General features: G+C 46.6%; 1 protein-coding gene across 1 annotated transcript in view; it reads right to left on the bottom strand.

The window, feature by feature from the left end:
- Positions 1 to 19488, bottom strand: part of GLI3 (GLI family zinc finger 3) — a 244577-nt gene extending 225089 nt beyond the window's left edge. The window contains exons 1-2 of the mRNA XM_004582353.2: positions 19332 to 19488; positions 4824 to 4986 (exon numbers count right to left, since the gene is read on the bottom strand). Coding sequence (XP_004582410.2) covers positions 4824 to 4944 — 121 coding nt within the window. The 5' untranslated portion in view covers positions 4945 to 4986; positions 19332 to 19488. The remainder of the gene's footprint in view (positions 1 to 4823; positions 4987 to 19331) is intronic.
- Between the last annotated feature and the right edge of the window lie 777 nt (positions 19489 to 20265).

Here is a 20265-nt window from a genome sequence, read left to right as displayed (position 1 = left end):
GACAAGAAACTCCCAATCTCTGGTCTATATGAACGTCCTATCCATAACCAGACAGAATGAGGCATACAGAGTCAGACTAGGGGCATGGTAAAGAAGAGCCAAAGAATTTCAGCCTCCAAAAAGCTCAGGCTCCTCTAAAGTTAGAAAATCAAGAGATATCACAATTAATAGCATGCAACAAGCATTTTGAAAGCAAATCTTGAGACCAGGAAGTACTGAAAAATGAAGCCCCCAAAGGGGGCACACCTCCTGAGTTATTTGCAGACCACAAGATTTGTTCTTACTCTTCCTAGAATCTTTTTTTTTTTTTTTATTGTTAATTATTTTGCATCATGTGACAGTTTCATAGGCTCTGGGAATCCCCCCCTCCCTCCCCCTAGAATCTTTTTGAGCAAAGATTAAGTTCTTCAAAGAATCACAGTGGGGGGGGGGGGGGCAGAGCGGTGGCTTATTAGCCTAACCCTCGACCTGCAGTGCTGGCATCCTACTTGGGCTCTGGTTCTAGTCCATCTACTCTAATTTTTTTTTTTAATTTTTAAATATTTTTTTATTGGAAAGTCAGATTTATATAGAGAAGGATATACAGAGAGAAAGTTCTTCCATCCACTAGTTCACTTCCCAAGTGGCTGCAACAGCCAGGAGCCTCTTCCGGGTCTCTATTGTGGGTATAGGGTCCAAAGGCCCTGGGTCTTCCCCAGTCGCTTCCCCAGGTATAGGCTCTAGTTTCAATCCAGCTCTCTGCTTATGGCCTGGGAAGGAGCAGAGGATGGACCAGGTCTTTGGATCCCTGGACCCACATGGGAGAATGGGAAGCAGCTCCTGGCTCCTAGCTTCAAATCAGCCCAACTGCGGCAACTGTAGCCACATGACCTCTATCTCTGCCTCTCCTGCTATATCTGTAAAGCCTGCCTTCCAAATAAAAATAAATAAATCTTTTTAAAAAATTACACTGAACAGTTTATCAACTTTGGTCTCACATTGCCATCATTATAAAGGATAAATTCTGCTTTCTAACACGTTTCACTTTCAGTTTAAATGGAAAAAAAAAATCCCTAAAGCCACCTTCATACATTAACTATCTGGTTTATTTCTGTTTCAAGCAGAATGATAAGTTACTAAGAATGATCAGGTAACTCCTTTTAAAAAAAATACTGGTCTAAAAATGGAGAATTCTTCAAATGAAAAAGTCAAAACTTCTAAGTCACTAAAAGAAATTTTATTTGGATAATGAAAGTGTATAAAACACTGGAATATCTAAATTTAAAAATTCCTGTTACTTGGAAAACACAGCATACAGTTTAGGGAAGTGATGAATTCATATTCAAACCAGAAAGACAACTGCAGCATACGGGATAGACTCAGACATTTGCCAATCAACAATGATCCCGAATGTTTGAATGCACCCTCTTTACATGTGCAAGCAACCAAACTGCATGCCAAACCAAGGTAACGTAAACCACCCTGCACTTAAGAACTCAGGAAACTAAAGGTCACCTCCTAGATTACTTATGTTTTATAAATAACACTGAAGCCTAAAATCAAACTATAAGTACAAGAACCTATGAGCACACTGAGACTTCTGGATACAGAATACAGAGCCTTTAGATGTTAGTATAAGTTCTTCAGTGTTACAAAAATCAAAGGTGGCTCCTCTCTGTTTCCCAAACAAATCTGGACTATGGTTTTGTGCTTGTGTTATTTCCATTTTCAGCCTTCTGTGGCAAATGCTTATTTGAGGTACTTACTGGTCAAAGTTTTTGAACCATACCTTCAGATTGTGTGTATGTGTGAGTTGAAACAAAACTCCATGTGAATGTTATTCTAACAGTACAGACTTGCTGAGAAAAGTAAGAAAACAGATCTGTAAGAACACGCAGTGGAATGTGCGTGGTTTGGCTGGAAGGCTCACAATCAAGAACAAATTACACCACATAATGGCTGGAAAAGTTAATTAAGCCAACCTAACCAATAACTTCAGCAATAACCTTTTTTTTGTTTGTTTGCTTGCTTTCTTTTAATCATGAAATGGTGGATGGCAGAGAAACTGCGTCTCTGACATTCATTTGGTTTTCAATACTGGAATCATGTTAAACTGATCAGTTACAAATGATTTTGGAGCTTTGTGAAGAGAGTATAAGACACCCTTCAGAAACAGGAGCAACTAACACCACCTGGTACATTTTCCATTTTGTGAATGGCATCCAGGCATTTCTAAAATGTTGAGATACAGTCAGATGGCCAGTCAGACAGATGGACAGGTGGATGGATGAATGGGTTGATCCTAACTGTGGCCATGACTGTCACTAGCCACAGACTATGTGGCCAAGGCTGGGCACACGCCACCAGGCAGGCTGGTTGCGGAACAAAAAGGCTCTGCCGTTTCAGATATCCCAACCCCTTAATCCTGGGACTGTCGACAGGCTCTATACTAGTGGGATGAAAACTGCAGCAACCTCTGAAAAACAAACAAAAAGAGGCAACTGTAATTGTTAGTATTCACAGTCACGAAGAAAAAGGTTTACCACCTTCTCTCCCACTTTTTCCTGTCTTTGAATTTGTTCATGTGCTTTCCTGGCATCCTGTCAGATTGCAAGACATGTTAAAAACATCACTTCCACCTTCCTTTTATTCAGTTGGATCTTTCTGCCATCCCAAATAAAAGCAGTAAATCCCTTTAGACAAAAGAGAGACACTGAAATGAACAGCCAGTGCTCTTATCCCTGCTTGTGCCTGGCAAACCTGACTCATGAGGATTTGCTCCCACACAGGCCAGGATTTGCACAGTTAGGAGTCCATACAGGTGACCATGGCAGAAGGTCAGGGCAGTGAAGCTTAGGCAATGGATCTCTGAGCAATTCCAACTCCAGGACTCACTTTTCTAAATCTCAACTGCACCTGCTCTGGCTCATTTTTTCTTGTGTCTTCCTGGCTGCCACGGAGCTGGTCAGGTTAATCCTGTTCCCAGTCATCCTCCTTCAAGATCTTCAGGAGCCCCTGTAGTTAAAGAGGGGTTCAGGATAAACTCAGGAGTGAGAAACAAGACCAGTGCTGGAGGGGTGGAACAACAGTGACTCTGGGAGACTGAGAGCAGGTTCCACATGACACAGCAGCCTCCTCCCCTGCTCGGCATTGGCTCTGTCTGTTTCTAACACTCACTTCTGTCCATAAGTACTTACACTTCCCCACATACTCACACTCACCAATCCTCTTCCATACTCGCATCATCCTACATTTGCCCACACTTCCATTCACCACCCCCCACACCAACCGTGAACTATCAAGGTAAACAAATTTGGTATTTCCTGAAGCATGGCATGCACAAAGCATTTATTCCTGCAAAATGACTATTCTCTTAACCAAACAACCATCAATGCATATGAGGATTCTATTTATGAGATAATAAACACACCTCATTTTTTACAATTCCAGAATAAAAAATAAACTAGGATAAAATGGCTTCTTTATTAAAGAAACACGCCGGCTAAAAACCACAGGGGGAAAAATAATGCAAATATACCGGCTTAATTAAACTAAGCTCCAGTCCTGACTTTAAACATTACAAATAGTGAGATATAAATGCATTTTTACAGATATGTAAAGTAAATTCATTTTAAACTCATACCCAAGTGTATCTCCCCAAGGACAAACGCAAAACTGGTTTCATTAGCCAGCAGCTTTCACAGTCAGCTCCCATGCCCTCCCATCTCCCTGTCAGGACCAGCAGTGCACACTTCTGAAACTGAGTACAGCAGGATACAGACAGGAAGCATGGACTCTTGGCCTCAGCCATGGACGTGAACAGGCCCAGAGCCACAGCCAGCATCCTCATGGATATCTGTCCTTAGAGGCAAGGTCCTCGGCTGGAGTCTTTTTTAAAAGCAGATTCTGATCCCTCGATTGTATATAGAAAAAAATTTAAATCAACATAGTAAAATTTCTTTTCGAATAAATAAAGCAAGCCCATGGGGAAGGAGGGAGCGAGATGGGGAGCAGGTTGGTTCATGAAAATCAGTGTGCCAGACATGTTCCTAACGACAGGTGGAAAAATGGAGTAGGGAGGCCAGGAAGGGCAGCAATGCCTGCACAAAGTAAAGGCATTAATGGTCTACAGCATGGAAAAGCTGGGACAAGCAGCTTTACCATCAGATATTCAGTCTGTTAAAACGAGATGGGTCTCTGGCTTTTGTCTTTAATGCTCCAAACTTGAATGAAACGCCTCTCAAAACTTAGCTTAGAATTTCTAAATACAGCAAAGAGAAATGGCGGTTCTTCACATCTCTGAACACAATGAATTAAACTATACTCATATAAGCCAACAAAAAACCTGCTTCTCAGATGCTGATGCTATCTTGAGACTCAATCACTAACAAGTTTTAAAACTTTGACAGTAGATTACTGAGGACTTGGGAGCAATGAGGAGCGGGAATGAACCCTGCCACTAATTCGGACGTGGCTACTTTTTTTGTGTTTTTTGACAATAACTATGCCGACTAAACTTCCCACATGAAATGCACAGCATGTTGAACTCTTGCCAGATTAATCAAGATGATTTTAAAAGGTCCAAATAAGAATTTCCTACAATAAATATCCTATCACATTTAACATCTCAAAGTAGGAAATTTGGAAGGAAGCATGGCTGTCGGGTGCCAAAATAGAGATTACAGAAGCCCAGTCCATGCTTTCCCACCCTCCACTCCATTCACTCCCTCTGGCCCCCCATGGAACAACCACTGGTCCAAGTGCAAGTGTTCCACGTGCCAAGACTCTCAGAGCACATGACCACGACTGCAGGCTGGCTGCTGGTCATCCCCACAATGGCTCACCATTAGACGTGGTGCTGGAGGCCGCAGCCTTCTCGCTGACATCTGTCCGAGTGGAGCATTTCACGATGGAATTCTCAGCCTTCTTCTCAGTGCTCGTGGAGCTGTGCGACTGGGCCTCCATGCTGTCTTCTCATTACTTCTGCACTCTCTCTACCAGAAATGCCTGCAACACACCAACAGCACCATCAGCTTCCAGCTGTAGTGGGACAGGAAACTGTACAGAGGTGGCCCACTTCACTGCTCACCCCAGAGGAGGTCCACACTTTGCAAATTCACAACATGGATGGCACAGCAGCACCAGTAAAACTTCCAAAGCTGGAGGGTTTTAATTCTTATATTAAAAAATAAACAAATAAAAGATGCATTCATTTGAAGTGGAGAGTAACAGAGAAAGGAAAATACAGAGATCTTGAATCCACTGGTTCATTTCCCCAAATGTCCACAACACCTGGGACTGAGCAAGGTCAGAGTCAGAAGCCAGGAACTCAACCTTGGTCTCCCACATGGGAGACCCAAGCACCTGCGTGATCATCTGCTGCCTCCCGGGGGCCCCTGTGGAGAGCTGGACCAGAAGCACCTAGCGGCCAGGACTCCAGCTGGCACCTCCACACAGGAGGCAGGCATCCCATGCAGCGGCCTAACCGCCTAACCGCTGCATCTTATCTCCAGCCCTAAGGGCACAGAATTTTATTTTTCTGACTAAAATAACTGAATTCAAATATGTCCCTTAGTCCTGACTGCTTCAGGTTAACAATACTCCTTACACTTTCCTAAGACACAAAAACATTTTAATTCATTTGAATTACATTTCTCAAAGGCAACAAAGCAACATGGTTTTGATCTCACAAGGAAAACGAAAGATCATTGGTAGCAAATACTGCAATGACTTAGAAAATCATAAAACTCAACTAAAGGCAAGTTCCATGTCTTTCCTTTCACTAACCTCATCCACGTGATGACTGCCCTAACTCATCCTTCACCAAGTTTCACTCTATGTGGTTCATGTTCTTTTTTGCAGTCATAATTCCACACCCACAAAAGAACACAGAAGAAAACGAAAATACCCTCTCTACCATGTTTTCTTCAAGCTTTAGATGGCGACACTCGTGGTGGATATTTCTTTGGTCTAATCATCTCTTCATTTTTCTACATTTAACTGATGTCACCACTGTGGTCAATCAAAACTGTGATCAATGAAATTAAAAAGAAAAAAAAACCAAACTGCTGAACCAACCAAAAAAAGTGAACATATCAGCTGAAATAATTGTAATTATTTCCAGCTCACATTTGCAAAGGCACTGTGAAGTCTTTGTTGTACAATGATTTCCCCTTGATCTGGGATTCAAGTGACTAGAAAGCTTAAGAACCAAAGGCCACATGGCACTGGAGCACTAGCTCTTCCACTAAATTCCATTTCTTTTCTGAGATTATCTAGTGTCATTCACTGTAAAAACACACAAGTTATTTAAGATCAGCTTTGGTAGAACAGAACAGAAAAAAGAAGTACTAAGTAAAATTTACATATCAATAGTGGGATCCACTCCAAATTCAGAAATATCTCTCAAACAGCATGTAGCAAGTGCAACAGACAGAGAAGAGTTCTGCAGACTTCCCCTGCATCACGTCCTGGAGTTCCTGGAGCTGCCCAGCCCTCAACCTGCTGCTGAGCTCAGGTGCCTAGGGTATGATTGAGCCACCTTCCTTGAGTGTATGAAGGAAAACACCCTTTTGGAGAACGTGTCCAAAGTTTAAGAAGCCCAAAAAAGGCCCTTAAACACAAAAACACATACTTCCTTTTCCAGGCTCACAACTTTGCAAGCTTTTCCAAGAATCAGGATAAAGAATCCTCAAAGAGAAATATCCCATCATCTCTTCCAGATCTAATAATCTGAGAATGTTCCAATAACTTTTTCCAATGATCCATCAAAATGATGTAAATACCATTTTAAAGGTCTGCCACGAGAACAATTCGACCCAGTCCACACTGGCTTCCCAGCGGAGCACAGAAACCCTTCTCATAAGCTGTTGTTACAATGCTTGCTACACATTCATGTTCAGGTCTTCAGGCCCAATCCCTAATGCCATGTATTTTTCTTGGAGAGTAGCCCCAACCACCCCTATTGTAACAAGCACGACAGGGGCTAACCAAAGCTTCTGAACAAACAGCTCTACATGTTTACTTTTGTCTATGCTACTATAAAGCCCATGCAGCAGGTACTCAGTGAAGTGTTTGCAGACTGGATAAACTAATGAATGAACTGCACCCGGGAGTACCAAATTCCAACAAATCACACCAACCCATCCCAGCACAGGTCACACTGACAGTGAACTCTCCATCTGGGAAAGTCTTTGCTGGACTGTCCATCTCTGTCCCAACCCCACATGGTCAGCTCCCTAAGGACAGGGCTTCTCCCCTCCCAGCCACCTGGGACACACAAGGATGTTTACTGAGTAAATAAATGAGCTCACTAATGACCCTGTGACTTAAATAATCCTGCCATGTCTTAAATTTTAATCACCATTGAATGACCTGCGATTTCCTTTTATATCCAGTGCTTCCTTGAAACCTGGCACATTATATAAAAACTAAAAGATACTCACAAGAATATTTAATTAATCCAATAATGAACCAGCACTCACCATACCATAACTGTTTCCTTCAAAACACACCTCCAGGGCAGCCCATTAAGACACAGATTAAGATACCAGTTCAATCTGGTTAGAGCCCCACAGTAGAGTTCTTGGATTCTATACCTGGCCCTAACTCCCGACTCCAGCCTCCTACCAAGGCAGACTCTGGGAGAAAGCAGCTGTGATGGCTCAAGGGACTGGGTTCCTGCAACCCCAATGGGAGATCTGGACTGAGTCCCCATACTCCCAGGCTATCGGGACATCCGGGGAGTAACCCAGCAGATGGGAATGTGTGCTCTCCCTCTCTCCTCTCTCATTCTTGTTCTCTCCGCCTCTCAAATAAATAAGTAAAAATTAAATACAGTTGTATCGGCTGAATTTGGGCAAAGAACCTACTAAGCCAAAACTACACAGGGAAACAGAGCAGTGGATGAGACAGCAGACAGAGATGACAGATGCCTGGTGAGTGGCAAGCCTCTCCCAAAGCAGAGGGAGCTAATTAACAGCAGTCAGGAGCGAAGACACCCAAAAGCTTTGACAAACTTGGTTCTGGGGAGTTGTTGGGTTTTCCCCCAAGGCAAAGGACTTCATTTTTAACAAAGCAGTGAAACTCCCCCGTACTCCTCACCAGAATGAGAGGCTCCAGTAAGAAGAGGTAAGGCTCCAGGCACTGCCTGTAATCACACTAATTAATGGTCTTGGAGAGGATGAATTCCTATTCTCCCCCCACTCCACCCCTGATTTGAAATGGATTTAAAAAACGAAAAAACAAAAAACAGGACCTTGGTCACTCAAGACTCTACTTCTTTCCATTATTTTGACAACTTATTTTTGGATCTCATTAGTTAGTAACTAATTATTTAAAAGTGTAGTTCTTGGTTGGAAAGGGCTATAAGAATGGCAACTTGCCAAAGCAGACATCTGCTTCTTGTATATCGCTGTAAATGATTTTTGGCTGATTTTACTGATACAAATATACTCGTGTCACTGTCAAGTTATAAAGAAGGTTTTGGCGTTTTAGACTCATGCGCACCCTGAAACCCTTCAAGAAGAAACCGGGAATAGCGAAGAGCATTTATCTCCAGCAGTGCAAGTAGGTTTGCCATGCAATATAAGGAGGATGATTGGCTAATCCTCCCCCTTCAAGTGCCAGGATCCCATATGAGTGCTGGTTCATGTCCCAGCTGCTCCGCTTCCCAGCCAGATCCCTGCTTGTGGCCTGGGAAAGCAGAGGAGGGTGGCCCAAAGCCTTGGGACCCTGCCTAGGTGTGGGAGATCCAGAAAAAGCTTCTGGTGCCTAGCTTCAGATAGACTCAGCTGTGGCTATTGTGGCCACTTGGGGAGTTTGAACAAGCTGACAGAGGATCCTTTCACTGTCTCTCCTCACCGTAAATCTGCCTTTCCAATAAAATTTAAAATAATACTTAAAAAAAAGGTTGGATCAGTTGTAGGTGACTCCTGAATGCATCAAGTAGAGACGTCACGTAAGATTCACGATCCCATCCTAAGCCATAGCTAGGGAAGGAGCTCCCTGGCACTGCATGTAAAACCTGGAGTTTTGTAATCAAGTACAATTTATTTAGAACTTAAGTATCAAGGAAAACTCCTAAGTTCTGCTCCACTTCAAGGATTTTTTCCCCCCAAGAAAAACATGCCACTGCTTTCAGAGGTCTGACTTTCCCTGTACAGCTTCTTCCTTGCACTTTCAAACTCCCTTTCACCATGAAACATAGCATGCAAGATTTGCTGGCATGCATCCTTGACTGTTCATGCTTGGGGATGTTTTCTACCTGAGCTTGAGTCCCAGCAGCCAGAAGAGGCACAGAGGGAGGAAGACACCACTGCAACCAAGGAAAACAGCTCAGAGTATATGCCTCACAGTCTGCACTTTCAGAGGTGAGAGACAGAATGCACACTCCTCCCTGAGGCCCAACAGTGGAGCCTTCTTCCCACCTCTGAGCCTTTTGTCATTTCCCTGAGGCCTTCACCAAGGGCGTGATTAATCCCAGAACCCCTCCCCCCTTGAAAGAGAATCTAATCCTCCTCCACCAACAGCCTGCCTGCAAGTGGATCTTTTCTTGCTCCATTGTGCATTTGTACCTGCCTCATCCTCCCACAACATGAGCCATTCAAAGTTGCCCGGGCTTCCTGCCCAGGTGATGCTGTAGTGCACATCTGGGTTTGAAAGGAAAGAGAAAAACGGCCACATGGACCAAACTGCAAGAGACCCGTGGGGAACTGCATTTTAAATAGCACTTTCCTACTACAGCTGCAACGGCGGGGGAGGGGAAGAGGCAGAAGAACTCTGATCTTCACCAGGGCAGCTCCAAGTCTCAAACCACTGCTTTCATGGTCAATTTCGCCGGCAGGCACTCTCACGCCGTGCTTTCCTAGAGCGTCACCTCGGACGGAGAAAACGCCTGCTATTCGCACCTCTAAGCTCTCCTTTCCGCGCCTCCACTCCTTGCTGGAAGTCGCAGTCCCCGCGCGGCGAGGCCAATTCATTAGCGAGCGCCGGCCGCGCAGCTCCGTCGGAGCGCAGCGTCGCCGCATCCATCATCATTACGTCCGCGCGCGCAGGCCCGGCCCCCGCACGCTTCCTCTCCCAAGCGCGCTTCTCAAAAGTGGCTCCGGGTCTCTAGGGCCGTTGGGATCCTCACTCTTGGAGGGAACATTTTCTTTGCGGCAAACAATGTTATTTCTGTCTCGGCCAGCCAGGGCGCGGAGCAGCGGACCCAGCGCCCGCTGGCTTCTGCAAATTCTGCGTTTGGAGGGCCCAGCACACAGCTCTAGGGGCGGCCCTAGCTGCACTCAGACTGTCATTTAAGCCAGCGGGACTCAGAGGAGGTGAAACTTCGCAATGCATTCCCCCACTCAGTCCTGTAACAGGGTATGGAGAACAGCCTTACAGAAACCGATGGGCATGGACTTCATTCGCAAAACTAAGTTAACCATCTTTTAATCCGATCCCCCAATATATCTGTCTTCACCCAACTGCCATAAATGGATGCGGATCCTATAGATGCTTAATGCACAGCCACATCCCCTCTTGCCTCCCAGGGAAGCCCTCGCTGCAGTTCCAAAGCTCAACCCTAACAAGCACTAGAGGCTTTTCGTAGTCAAAAAAGGGCATGAAAAATCACAACCCTGGAAACATGTGCCTGGTAGGTCTCTGCAGTGAGGCCCCCTGACCCACGTGCAGGCAAAGTCTTTCATTGTATACGCCCCCCCTTTTTTCTTAAGGAAGCACTAGTGCAAAAAGCCCAGCGTTTAATAAGGTGTTTGAACGGAGTGCATCAAGTTTCCAATCGAGGGTGAAACGTGGCTGCAGTTGGAATGGAGCAGTGTGTCCACAGCAGTCTGCCCACTTCATTTGTTTCCCCATACTCCACTGCGCTTGTTTTGAAGTTGCTCAACTTGGGCAATAACTCTTTATATTTTTATTCTACATGCACTTAAAGGTTTAAAACAACTAAGCGGAAAGCCTGATAAACGATGGCCCTGTCAGTTTCTGATAGGGTGAGGTGGCTCTCGACCGTGAGATCCGAAACAGAACGCAGAGCAGCACACCATGACCGGGCCTAGAGTAAGAAACCAGTCTTTGTAGTGCAGCTCCCGTGGAGTAAGCGTTCCTCCGGAAAGATGACATTTATTGACACCCAAGTATATATTGATAAGCTGAACGACCTTCCTGTTCAGATGCTTCAGGAAAAAGAAAGAGAGAAAGAGAGAGAGAAAGAAGGAAGGAAGGAAAGAAAGAGAGAAAGAAAGAGAAAGAAGGGAGGGAGGGGGGGGAGAGAGAGAGAGAGAAAGAAAGAAAGAAAAGAAAAAAAAGAAAAGAAAAAAGAAAAGGTCAGCCTGGATTAGGATTTGCAGAGGCGGTTTTGCCTGCATCACTGAGAGTGACAAGTCTTTCAAACTTCATTACCAGCAGATCATGGTGACTTCAAGATGCTACGTTTGGTGCAACAAGGAAGGTAAAATGTCCATTAAATTTGTATACCTCCCTGTAGCTCTGAAATAACTCATTTTTGAAGAAACTAAATCCTTTAGGATGAGAAATAATTCTACTAAATGAAGAAGCAAACTAATGTTGATTTTTAACTTTTTGAACAATTCTGGAAAGAGGAAAAAAGGTCTGAGTTTCCAGAAGCAGAAAAGTAAGGGAACTGCAAACATGTCAGCGGGTTTCACATACTTGTGAATTGTAGGAGCCACTGTTTTTAATGTGGTTACCTTCCCTTGAGTTCAAAATATCTTTCTGAACCTCAAATCAATTAGATATGCATAACCTCTGTGACCTGCCAACAGCTCCCTAGGTTTCTCAGGCTGCTTCTCCCTCCTGTCTGCATTGCCTGCTCTATAAGCATCTTAAGTTCATGAAATCTTCATGAATTGTTAATACTAGTATCTTTTTAAATTTACATTTTACCTTTATGCGGGATTTTCTTCTTGTTTATCAGGATTGCCTAGGCCCTTAGTGGCAAATAAAAAGTTGCTACCTGTCCCCACTGCCACAGAAGCGGAGGAGGTTCCCCCAACTTGCTGTCTGCTGGTGTGTGTTTTCCCTCTGCACTTCTGATGTGCCTCATAGCAGGCAAGCAGTATGTGGGGGACATCTCACAACAGAATGACCCTCAGAGGAACAGAATAAATTCAAGAGAAAAATAACTGTCCAGGTGTGAATTAGGTGATTTTGTTTTTAGCACAGTTCACACTCAAACTCAAGAAAGTCATTCAGCTTCCTTCCATTACTGAAAAGCGTACTTTTAGTCATCACTGCTGTTCCAGTGGGAACGAGGGGTGACATTTCTGGGTGCTCTTTCTACTGTGTATACTGAAAAAGACAACATCAACTATGACAAACGCTCAGGGGAGAAAAAGTCTGCATTTGGTACTTACTGCTGTTTCCAAGTTCTGCGACACCATGAGACATGAGCCCTGTGAGCTTTGGTCAGATTTTGCAGGAAGCAGCTTGCATAGCAGGTGCCCCTGAGGAATGAGTAATCACGTGGCACCAGCTGGCACCCCTACATGCAGCAGGTTAGCTGCTGGCAGAAACAGAGCTCTCAATCAGTTATTGGCATCAAGAACCACTGAGCCCATGCCAACCTGCAAACCCACATGTGTCACAGAAACATCACTACTTGTCACATGTGTCCTCTGCCTCACTCCACTGAGGCTGGCTCAAAAGATTCCACACACTTCCAGAAGAAAACAGAAATCTTAACTATTCTTGTAAAATCCAACACTGACTTCCTAGAATTGTGTTTACAATAAAACACAGATAAAGTGCGTACTCTGTGAGCAGCAGTTTGCTTCCATACCATCCCAAATATCAGACTAACACTTGTTGGGTGTTAAGTACAGATATCACTAAGGGAGTCAATGTACTTTTTGTCAAGTGTTATTGGTCACAATTTATCTTCCCACTTTTCAAACATTTGACTCTTGAATCTTAACTGCACTTTAAAAAGAAACTCTCTCCAAATATAAGGATTTTTAATGAAGGTATATTCAGTCAAAATTCACATATGGTCACTTAGCTTACAGATTTTGCTTATTTACCAAAAGAAATCCTTCAGTTGTCTTGTTTTCCACACCTTGAATGTTGAAAACTGCTAATTCAACCTACACCCAATGACATATCTTCAAGTTAGACTCTCTGGAACGGAATTCCATTTTAGCATCTAGAGTTCAATGGCTAACTTTGGCCTGAGGTAGCATGGCTGACCCACACTGCTAGCCGCTGAACTCCAGGTGTCCCTGTGTCTCAGTCATGAAGGCCTCTCACTAAGCTGCTGGATGAGGTTCCATGCACACAGACAACCTTCTTCAGTCTGAATTATTCTTTTTAAAAATATCACAAACTGAAATCAATAATAGGGTTTAACTGCCTCATTCCTTCATTACTGCAATTTGAAACTTATCTTTCATCTAAACGGTGAGCTTTCAATCTCTTTTTGTAAAAAAAAAAATCAATAGTTTGTAATGTAAAGCACTCTGGAGTCTTGTTAGGCATTTCATGAAATTTTCAAGAAAAAAAGTGGCAAAAGCAAAAAATGTCCACATGAAGATAAGCAACTGGAAGTCATGCTGCATGCTGAAGTTATTCTAGAAACTTCTAATTAAATTGTACCTATCTCTGATTTTTTAATTGACTTAATTTTGTGACATAAAACTACACAAATACTAGTGTTTAAAAGATTACTCCTGCGCCACCCTCTGCCAACTCTGCGCCCCTCCCCCCAAAAAAAATCAGTAAAGAAAAGCAAAGACCAGCAATCAATCCAATTTACTGCAGGTACAATTTATATGTACAGTGCATGCCACAACAAAACCACAGTACGATGCCAACATGGCCCTTAAGAAAGTTTTCTCCTAAATCTCTGGAAAGGAGCTTTAAAAAGAAAGCAAGGATTACAGTCAGCTAGAAGGTAGGGAGGGGACTTACCTCAAACCCAGCCAAGCGGAAATCAGAGCAGTAATTCTACAAGTCGACAGAGTACACTTTCAAAGCTATAATGGTGTGAAGAGTGCTGGGCAGCATGGCCTGGAGGCAGCACTAACACACTGATGACTAATGGCTGCGCCGGGCAGACAATGAATTTGGGGCTTGAAAACTAACAGAACTAACAGAAACCATGCAGTACTTTGACAAATGGGCTTTCACAATTTCATTCATTGAATAACCTTTAAATACAAAATTGGCTCAGGTTCTCTTGGGAATGATATGACATGTTGTTGGACAATGTTGTAAGTATTTTCCTTTTTAATGATGACTCTTATGCAAAATGCAAAAGCACCCAACATGGGGACAAACTGTAGATAGCACAGCCCCAGTTGTGGGGCTCCACACAATACTGCTTTCCAGGAGGGGGCTAAGTGTTCCAATGTCACCTTATTAACTATGGAATGGCTTTTTCATTCAACTTCCTTAGAAAGTCATAGATTTTCTGAGACATTTTGTCTGGTTGTAATATACGCCAAATGGAACACAATACTTTGATATTAAAAAAAAAGGTAGTGGTATAAGTAGTTTAAAAATTTGGCACTAAAATATCTAGCGTTGTTAGTTACAAGTGGAAAAAGTCTAATTTTTAGGGGCCCAAGTAGAGGAAGCATGTCATAAAACAGCTGAGACACCGTATAAACTTGGCAATCAAACACACACACTTAGCATTCACTTTCTTTCAAATAGTTCTCCTCCTCCTTCCCTCCATAGCTAGTCTTTTGATGAAAAAAAAATAATTGATTTAAAAAAATAATAATAATTTGTGCCACTTTTAAAAGAGAGACTGAAGTACCTAAAGTGTCTCTGAACTAACAAGTAGCACTTACTGCAGACAGCATTGCCTTCAGCAGGTCCTAAAAACTTAAGGAAAGGATCTTAAAATAGGAAGCTTAGTGAGCTCATAAAACTGTTGTTGGAGCCAGGAACACATAGCATATTTAATCTGCAAACTGTGAGAGTCCACAGTGATTTCAGCAAGATCTGAGGCATGCCCTCAAGGTTTGCTGGGATATGGGATTAGGGGGTTGATAAGAACCTCTGCTGCCCATGGACATGTTTTTCTTCTGCAGTTAAACACAAATGCATGCAGACGTTTGACTGCTGCTTGGCGTTACTGCTCAAGTTATATAAAAGCTTTGCAGCTCCTTTTGCTGTCAATATATCAAAGTTTTAAAAAAATCATCAAAGTGTGAAATTTCATTTAAAGTCTTCGCCAGTCTACAGCTCTATTTCACAGGCCCATCAAATAAAAGTAAAGATGAAAAATACACTGGAAGTACTTGAAAAAGTTTGCAGCAGTACTCCGGCCCTGTTGTTGTTGATTCTGTCTCCCTGTATTTGCTTTGAAACTAGAACAGATCAATTTTCATCTAGAAAACTGACAACCTGCACTGAAGGGCAGCATCTCCTATTAGGATTTCATGAAAAGCCAACACGAAGTCATTAGCGTCTTCTGTTTTACAAATATATACATATACCTGGCTGCTTACGTATGCAAACACATATGTGTCTCCTTTATAGTCATTTCAGCATTTTAATTGCCTCTCCCCATACAAGTTGGCAGAAAATCTCCTGAATCTTCCAAAACAAATCAGACCAACCTCAGAATATGAATGCCAGCAAAACTAAAACCTCCTTCAAAGAATTCTTTAGCAGGGGATTTACAACAATTGCATAAAGAAGAAAAGTCTGACTTTTAAGATAATCTACTATAGTCTGAAAGCATTAACATTCCATTACGAAGGTTTTCTCCAGCATTTCATGACTCACTGATTCACTTTTCCTTCAAGTCTGGTTTTTCTTAGCACATGACTGTCTCCTATAAGAGAGTGCATACAACAATGATCACTAAATTGTTTCCTTTCATAAGCTCCCCCAAGTCTATCTTCAAAAATGGGGGGGGCAGGGGGCTCTCAGTAAGCAGGATCCCTTCTTCTGGAGAAAGGCCGGGGAGCGCTGGCTGGTTGGGCAGGCAGAAAGGTTGCAGCCCTCCCAGGACCCGCAGGAAATTCAAGAAACTTCCCTGGCCAAGAAACAAAGACAAGACCAACTTTTGGGCTTGCACACCAGATGGATAACCTGATGATTCTTTCATTATGTAAGTGAAGAAATAACTCAATGGAGCCATTTTTCATTGGTACTGAAATGTTTCTGTCTGTGGTCCTCTGCAAGTTAAATACACAACAAAAATGGGTTTACATCAGGGTTCAATCCACGAATACAAGCACGTTGAAAGCACCGGGGATGGGCAGGCATCTGAGCTCAACTTGCTCGTCTATTAACAATATTGAAATCTCTACCTTTCAAAGTGTTTCTGCACAGGTGAAATTTCACTAGACACCTCACACATTATGTTCATTCATGCATCTTGAATCAAAGCTTCCTTGGGCTGACTTTTAAAATTACATACCCTGAGAGAATCTCCCTCTAGGTGGGGAGTTCCTAATTAAGTCGCTTTTAGCACAAAATAAACTCTCTTTATAAATAAGCTATTCGAACCAATTTAAATGCTACTTTGTTTGTTTTAGGTTTGAGGGTAGTGGAACCCGCCAAAGTGTCTGTGCACCAGGTTGTTAGACCAATATTTTCTAACATAAACAAATTCCTTAGATACTTCACACGGTTGGCGTTGTTAAAAACAATCACCACTGCTTCAGAACAGCCCCTCAACTGAAACACTGCTCTGCTTTGGAAAAACCAGGAGACTTTGAGGCTATTTCACTATTTTAAAACATAGCATTTTCCTCCTTCAAAATAATCTTGACACATGTAATTAAGAAACTGTCAGACTATTATTAATTTTTAATTTAAAACCTAAATGAAATAATTACAGGAATCCATCAATAAGGCACCTATTCAAATTATGCAGCAATTACATAAATACTCAAAATTAATACTGGAGGCCAATTCTTGAAGATTTCGGCCTGTGGTGTGCTTAGACATCAAACACCACCAAGTGCAACACGGGGGTGGATGAAGAACTCCTACTCCCAACAGCCTGACAGGAGCTCATTTGAGACTGCCTCGGAAGAGGCCCCCACTGGCCATGCCCAACGCGCTCCCGCTCCAGCTCCCTCTCAAAAAGTTCATTTATTTCCATCAGACGAGTATCAGCGATCTAAAAAAAAAAAAAAGGCCTCATCCAAATTCTCTGCAAAATCAATGCAAGGACCCGACTTGGCTGTGAGAGGTGTACACCGGGCTCCGTCGGGAAAGGCTCCATGGAGCTAGGTGGAAGCAAGGGGAAGGAGGGCTGGGGTGTGTGTTCTGGAAGCCTGAGCAGCAGCCCAGCCATTGGCACCGGCCCTGGAGGTGCACAGAGGCCGCCCTGCCATACCCTTTACCAAAGCGCTCTGTGACTTGGAGACGCGGACAGTCCATCATTGCAAACTGAAGTGGCAGCTGGAAAATGTGGAACAGCTGGCAGGGAGCTGGGAGAAAATGTTTTACATAAATATATGTACATATAAACTGGCAGAGGGCCACAAGCTCCGGACCCAAGGCCAGAATCTGCCCGGCCGCCTACACCAAGGAGAAACAGAGGAGCCGCAGTGGGAACCGTGGCCCAAGAAACCTGCTTCACGGTCGTGGCGGGCAGGGTCAGCGGGGGAAGGAGGGAAGCCAGGGGCCCGTGCCTCTCAGGGCTGGCATCTTCCTGCAGAGGGGCAATCAGCGAACCGAGTGAGAAGTGCAGCGATGGCAAAAAGGCCGGGTGTGCAGCCAGCGGGTCACCGCATCTGGCACCCGCTCCCCTAGTCTGGAGTCAACACGGACTCCCTCTGCACCTCCTCCCGTCCATCTTCCCGCCGCAACTCGGGAAAGTAACTGTGCCCTGCAGAGGGATTCACACCGGTTCTGCTCTGCGTAAAATGCGGCCTCACAAACCATCAGTGCAAGGACCATGACTACTTTCATATAGATATACACACATAGACTTTTTTTTCCTGCTGCCCCTGGAAAGGAAAAGACATAAAAGAGAATCCCAAATCACACACAGATGGTACAACTTTCACTTTTCCTCTGTGACGACGGAGCCGCGCCTCTCCCCGGGTTCACACCACACCCCCGCCCTCCCCAGCGCAGCCCGGATCGGAGGAGCCCCGCGGCGCTGCTCCCCACGCGCACCCACCGCGCCGCCTGCCTCCTTCAGCCCATCCCGGGGCCGGGCGCACCGGACGCCCGAGCCCAGAGCGCACCGGCGCAGAGAAGAGGAGTCGGGAGCCTGGGGTCTCGCGCTGTCCTTTTTCTAACCCTTGCGGAGCGAGGAGGAGAGAGGCGACACCGTCGTGGCTGCAAACTTTGCCTTCCCTGCAGACGGTCGAGGGCTCAGGCACTAGGAAAGGAACCTTCCAGGAGCGGGGCGCGAGTGAAAGAGCCGCCGTCAGAAGGGGGCTAACTCTGGGTGCCTCTCAGCAGTCACGCTGACCCCGCTCCCGTGTTGGAGGGGGGGAACCACTGCTGGCCCCGGAGGCTCGGGGGCGCGGCCGCAGAAGCCGGCTGGGAGGCCCCCGGGAAACAAAGAACTTCTGGCGGGACGTACCTGCGGCAGCGGCGGCAGCGGCTGTCAAGTCCCCGAACTTCCCATAGACCCACGTCCCGGGGCGCGGACAAGCGGCTCCGGGCTCCACGCGGTCGCGGGCGGTCTCGGGCTACCGCGTGCGGCCCGGCTGGGCACGGGGTGCGCCCGCCGCGGGCATGGTGCGGCGCGGGCGGCCGCGGGGCGCACGGGGCGGGCGGGAAAGCAACGCGGGCGGGTGGGAGCGGCGCGAGCGCGCGAGGGCGAGTGTGCAAGCCGCCGGCGGCGCTGGCCCTGCCCGCGCCCGCCCGCCCGCCCGCCCGTGCAGCTCCGGCATCGGTTTCAGGGATCGTGTAATCCGATCCCTTCTGACTCACGGGCCCTGAGTGACAGTTCTGATTTGGTTCAACCGCGGGAGGGAGGAGAAAGAGAAAGAAAGAAACCCCCCACTGTCTGCCCCTCCGGGCCTGCAGTTGACTTGCTGGAACGAGGTCCCATCCCGGCCTGGAGCCCCCAGCCGCGACCCTGCGCCGCCAGCCCTTTACTCACGGGGCAGAAAAGTTGTCTCCTGGCTCCGCACGTCCCTCCCGCGCGCTCCCTCCAGTCCCGCTCGCCTCCTCTTCCTCCTCCTCCTTCCCGTGCTCCTCCTCCCCCAACTTTTAACAGATGTTGCCGGACTCCCCGCGCTGCCTCGCGCTCCCGCTCCCTCCGCCCCGCCCCCGCCCCGGCCCCTTTTCTTTCCGCCACTCCCGGGTTCGGGGGGGGGGGGGGGGAAGCCGGAGCCGTAAGACGCCGGCCGCCGCAGGGGGCGAAGTTGGGAAAAACTTGCGAGTGTAGCTCGCCTTACTTTTGCTTTCTCGCTCTTCGCAGGCCACGCTGCAGGGCCCGTGCTGCCTGCCTGCCCCCCGCCCGCTGGGTGCCCCCGGAACGGAGCCCTGGTGCGAGGCGGGCGGCGGCGGCTGCGGGGCGTCGCGGGCCGGGGGCTGAAGCGGGAGGGGGGAGAGCCCGGGCGCCCGGAGCCACGCGCGCGCTCCCTCCCCGCCCTCCGCCTCCTCCGCCCCTCGCTCGTCCTCACACAGACACATTCATGCCTGCTCCTCCTCTTCCCCCTCCTTGACCCCGCGCCCGCTCGGCGCGTCGAGGCCCCACCCACCCGGCGAGGGGAAGGGGGCCCGGGCGTGATGTCAGCCGAGCCCTCCCCGCCCGCGCCGGGACGCCCCTCAGGCGTGCGCCCCGGCGCCCGAGGCCGCGTCTTGCCCCACGGCAGGTCTCCTCCCACCCCGGGCCTTCCCACTCGGCAGGACGCCCGCTCCTTCTTCTCAGGCCTCTCGGGTCACCGCCGCTCCCCCTCAGCCTCCTCAGCCTCCTCAGGCTTCTCGCTTCTCGTTTCCCCGGGCCAGCCCTGAGAGTGTCTCGCGAGCGCGGGAAGATGCTTTGGGAAGTTGAGGGCGCTCCTCAGCACTGGAACTCGTCTGTGCTCAGGGACCAAAGCGTGGAAGTGTAGGCTCGCAGCGCGCTCACAGCCTGCTGTCCCCGTGGGCCAGTGTGGAAAGGACACGAAAACAAAGACCGTGGGCGTGGAGCCTGGACGCCGACGAGGTGTTTTGCCTTCAGCTACACAGAGTGTCTGTCCTTGGCGTCCTCGCAAACGGCTCACACTAGGGTAAAACTCATTTTCCCTGTTCCTCAAGTGGCAGGGCCACACTCTGCTGCTCCCTTTCAGTGACATCAGCCGGGACCTGAGGGACTTAGCGGGAACTAGAAAAGACGCTGGGGAGGGG

The sequence above is a fragment of the Ochotona princeps genome, chromosome 20, assembly GCF_030435755.1.
Source record: "Ochotona princeps isolate mOchPri1 chromosome 20, mOchPri1.hap1, whole genome shotgun sequence".
Classification (NCBI taxonomy): Eukaryota; Metazoa; Chordata; class Mammalia; order Lagomorpha; family Ochotonidae; genus Ochotona; species Ochotona princeps.
This window is presented reverse-complemented; position numbering and strand designations above follow the sequence as displayed.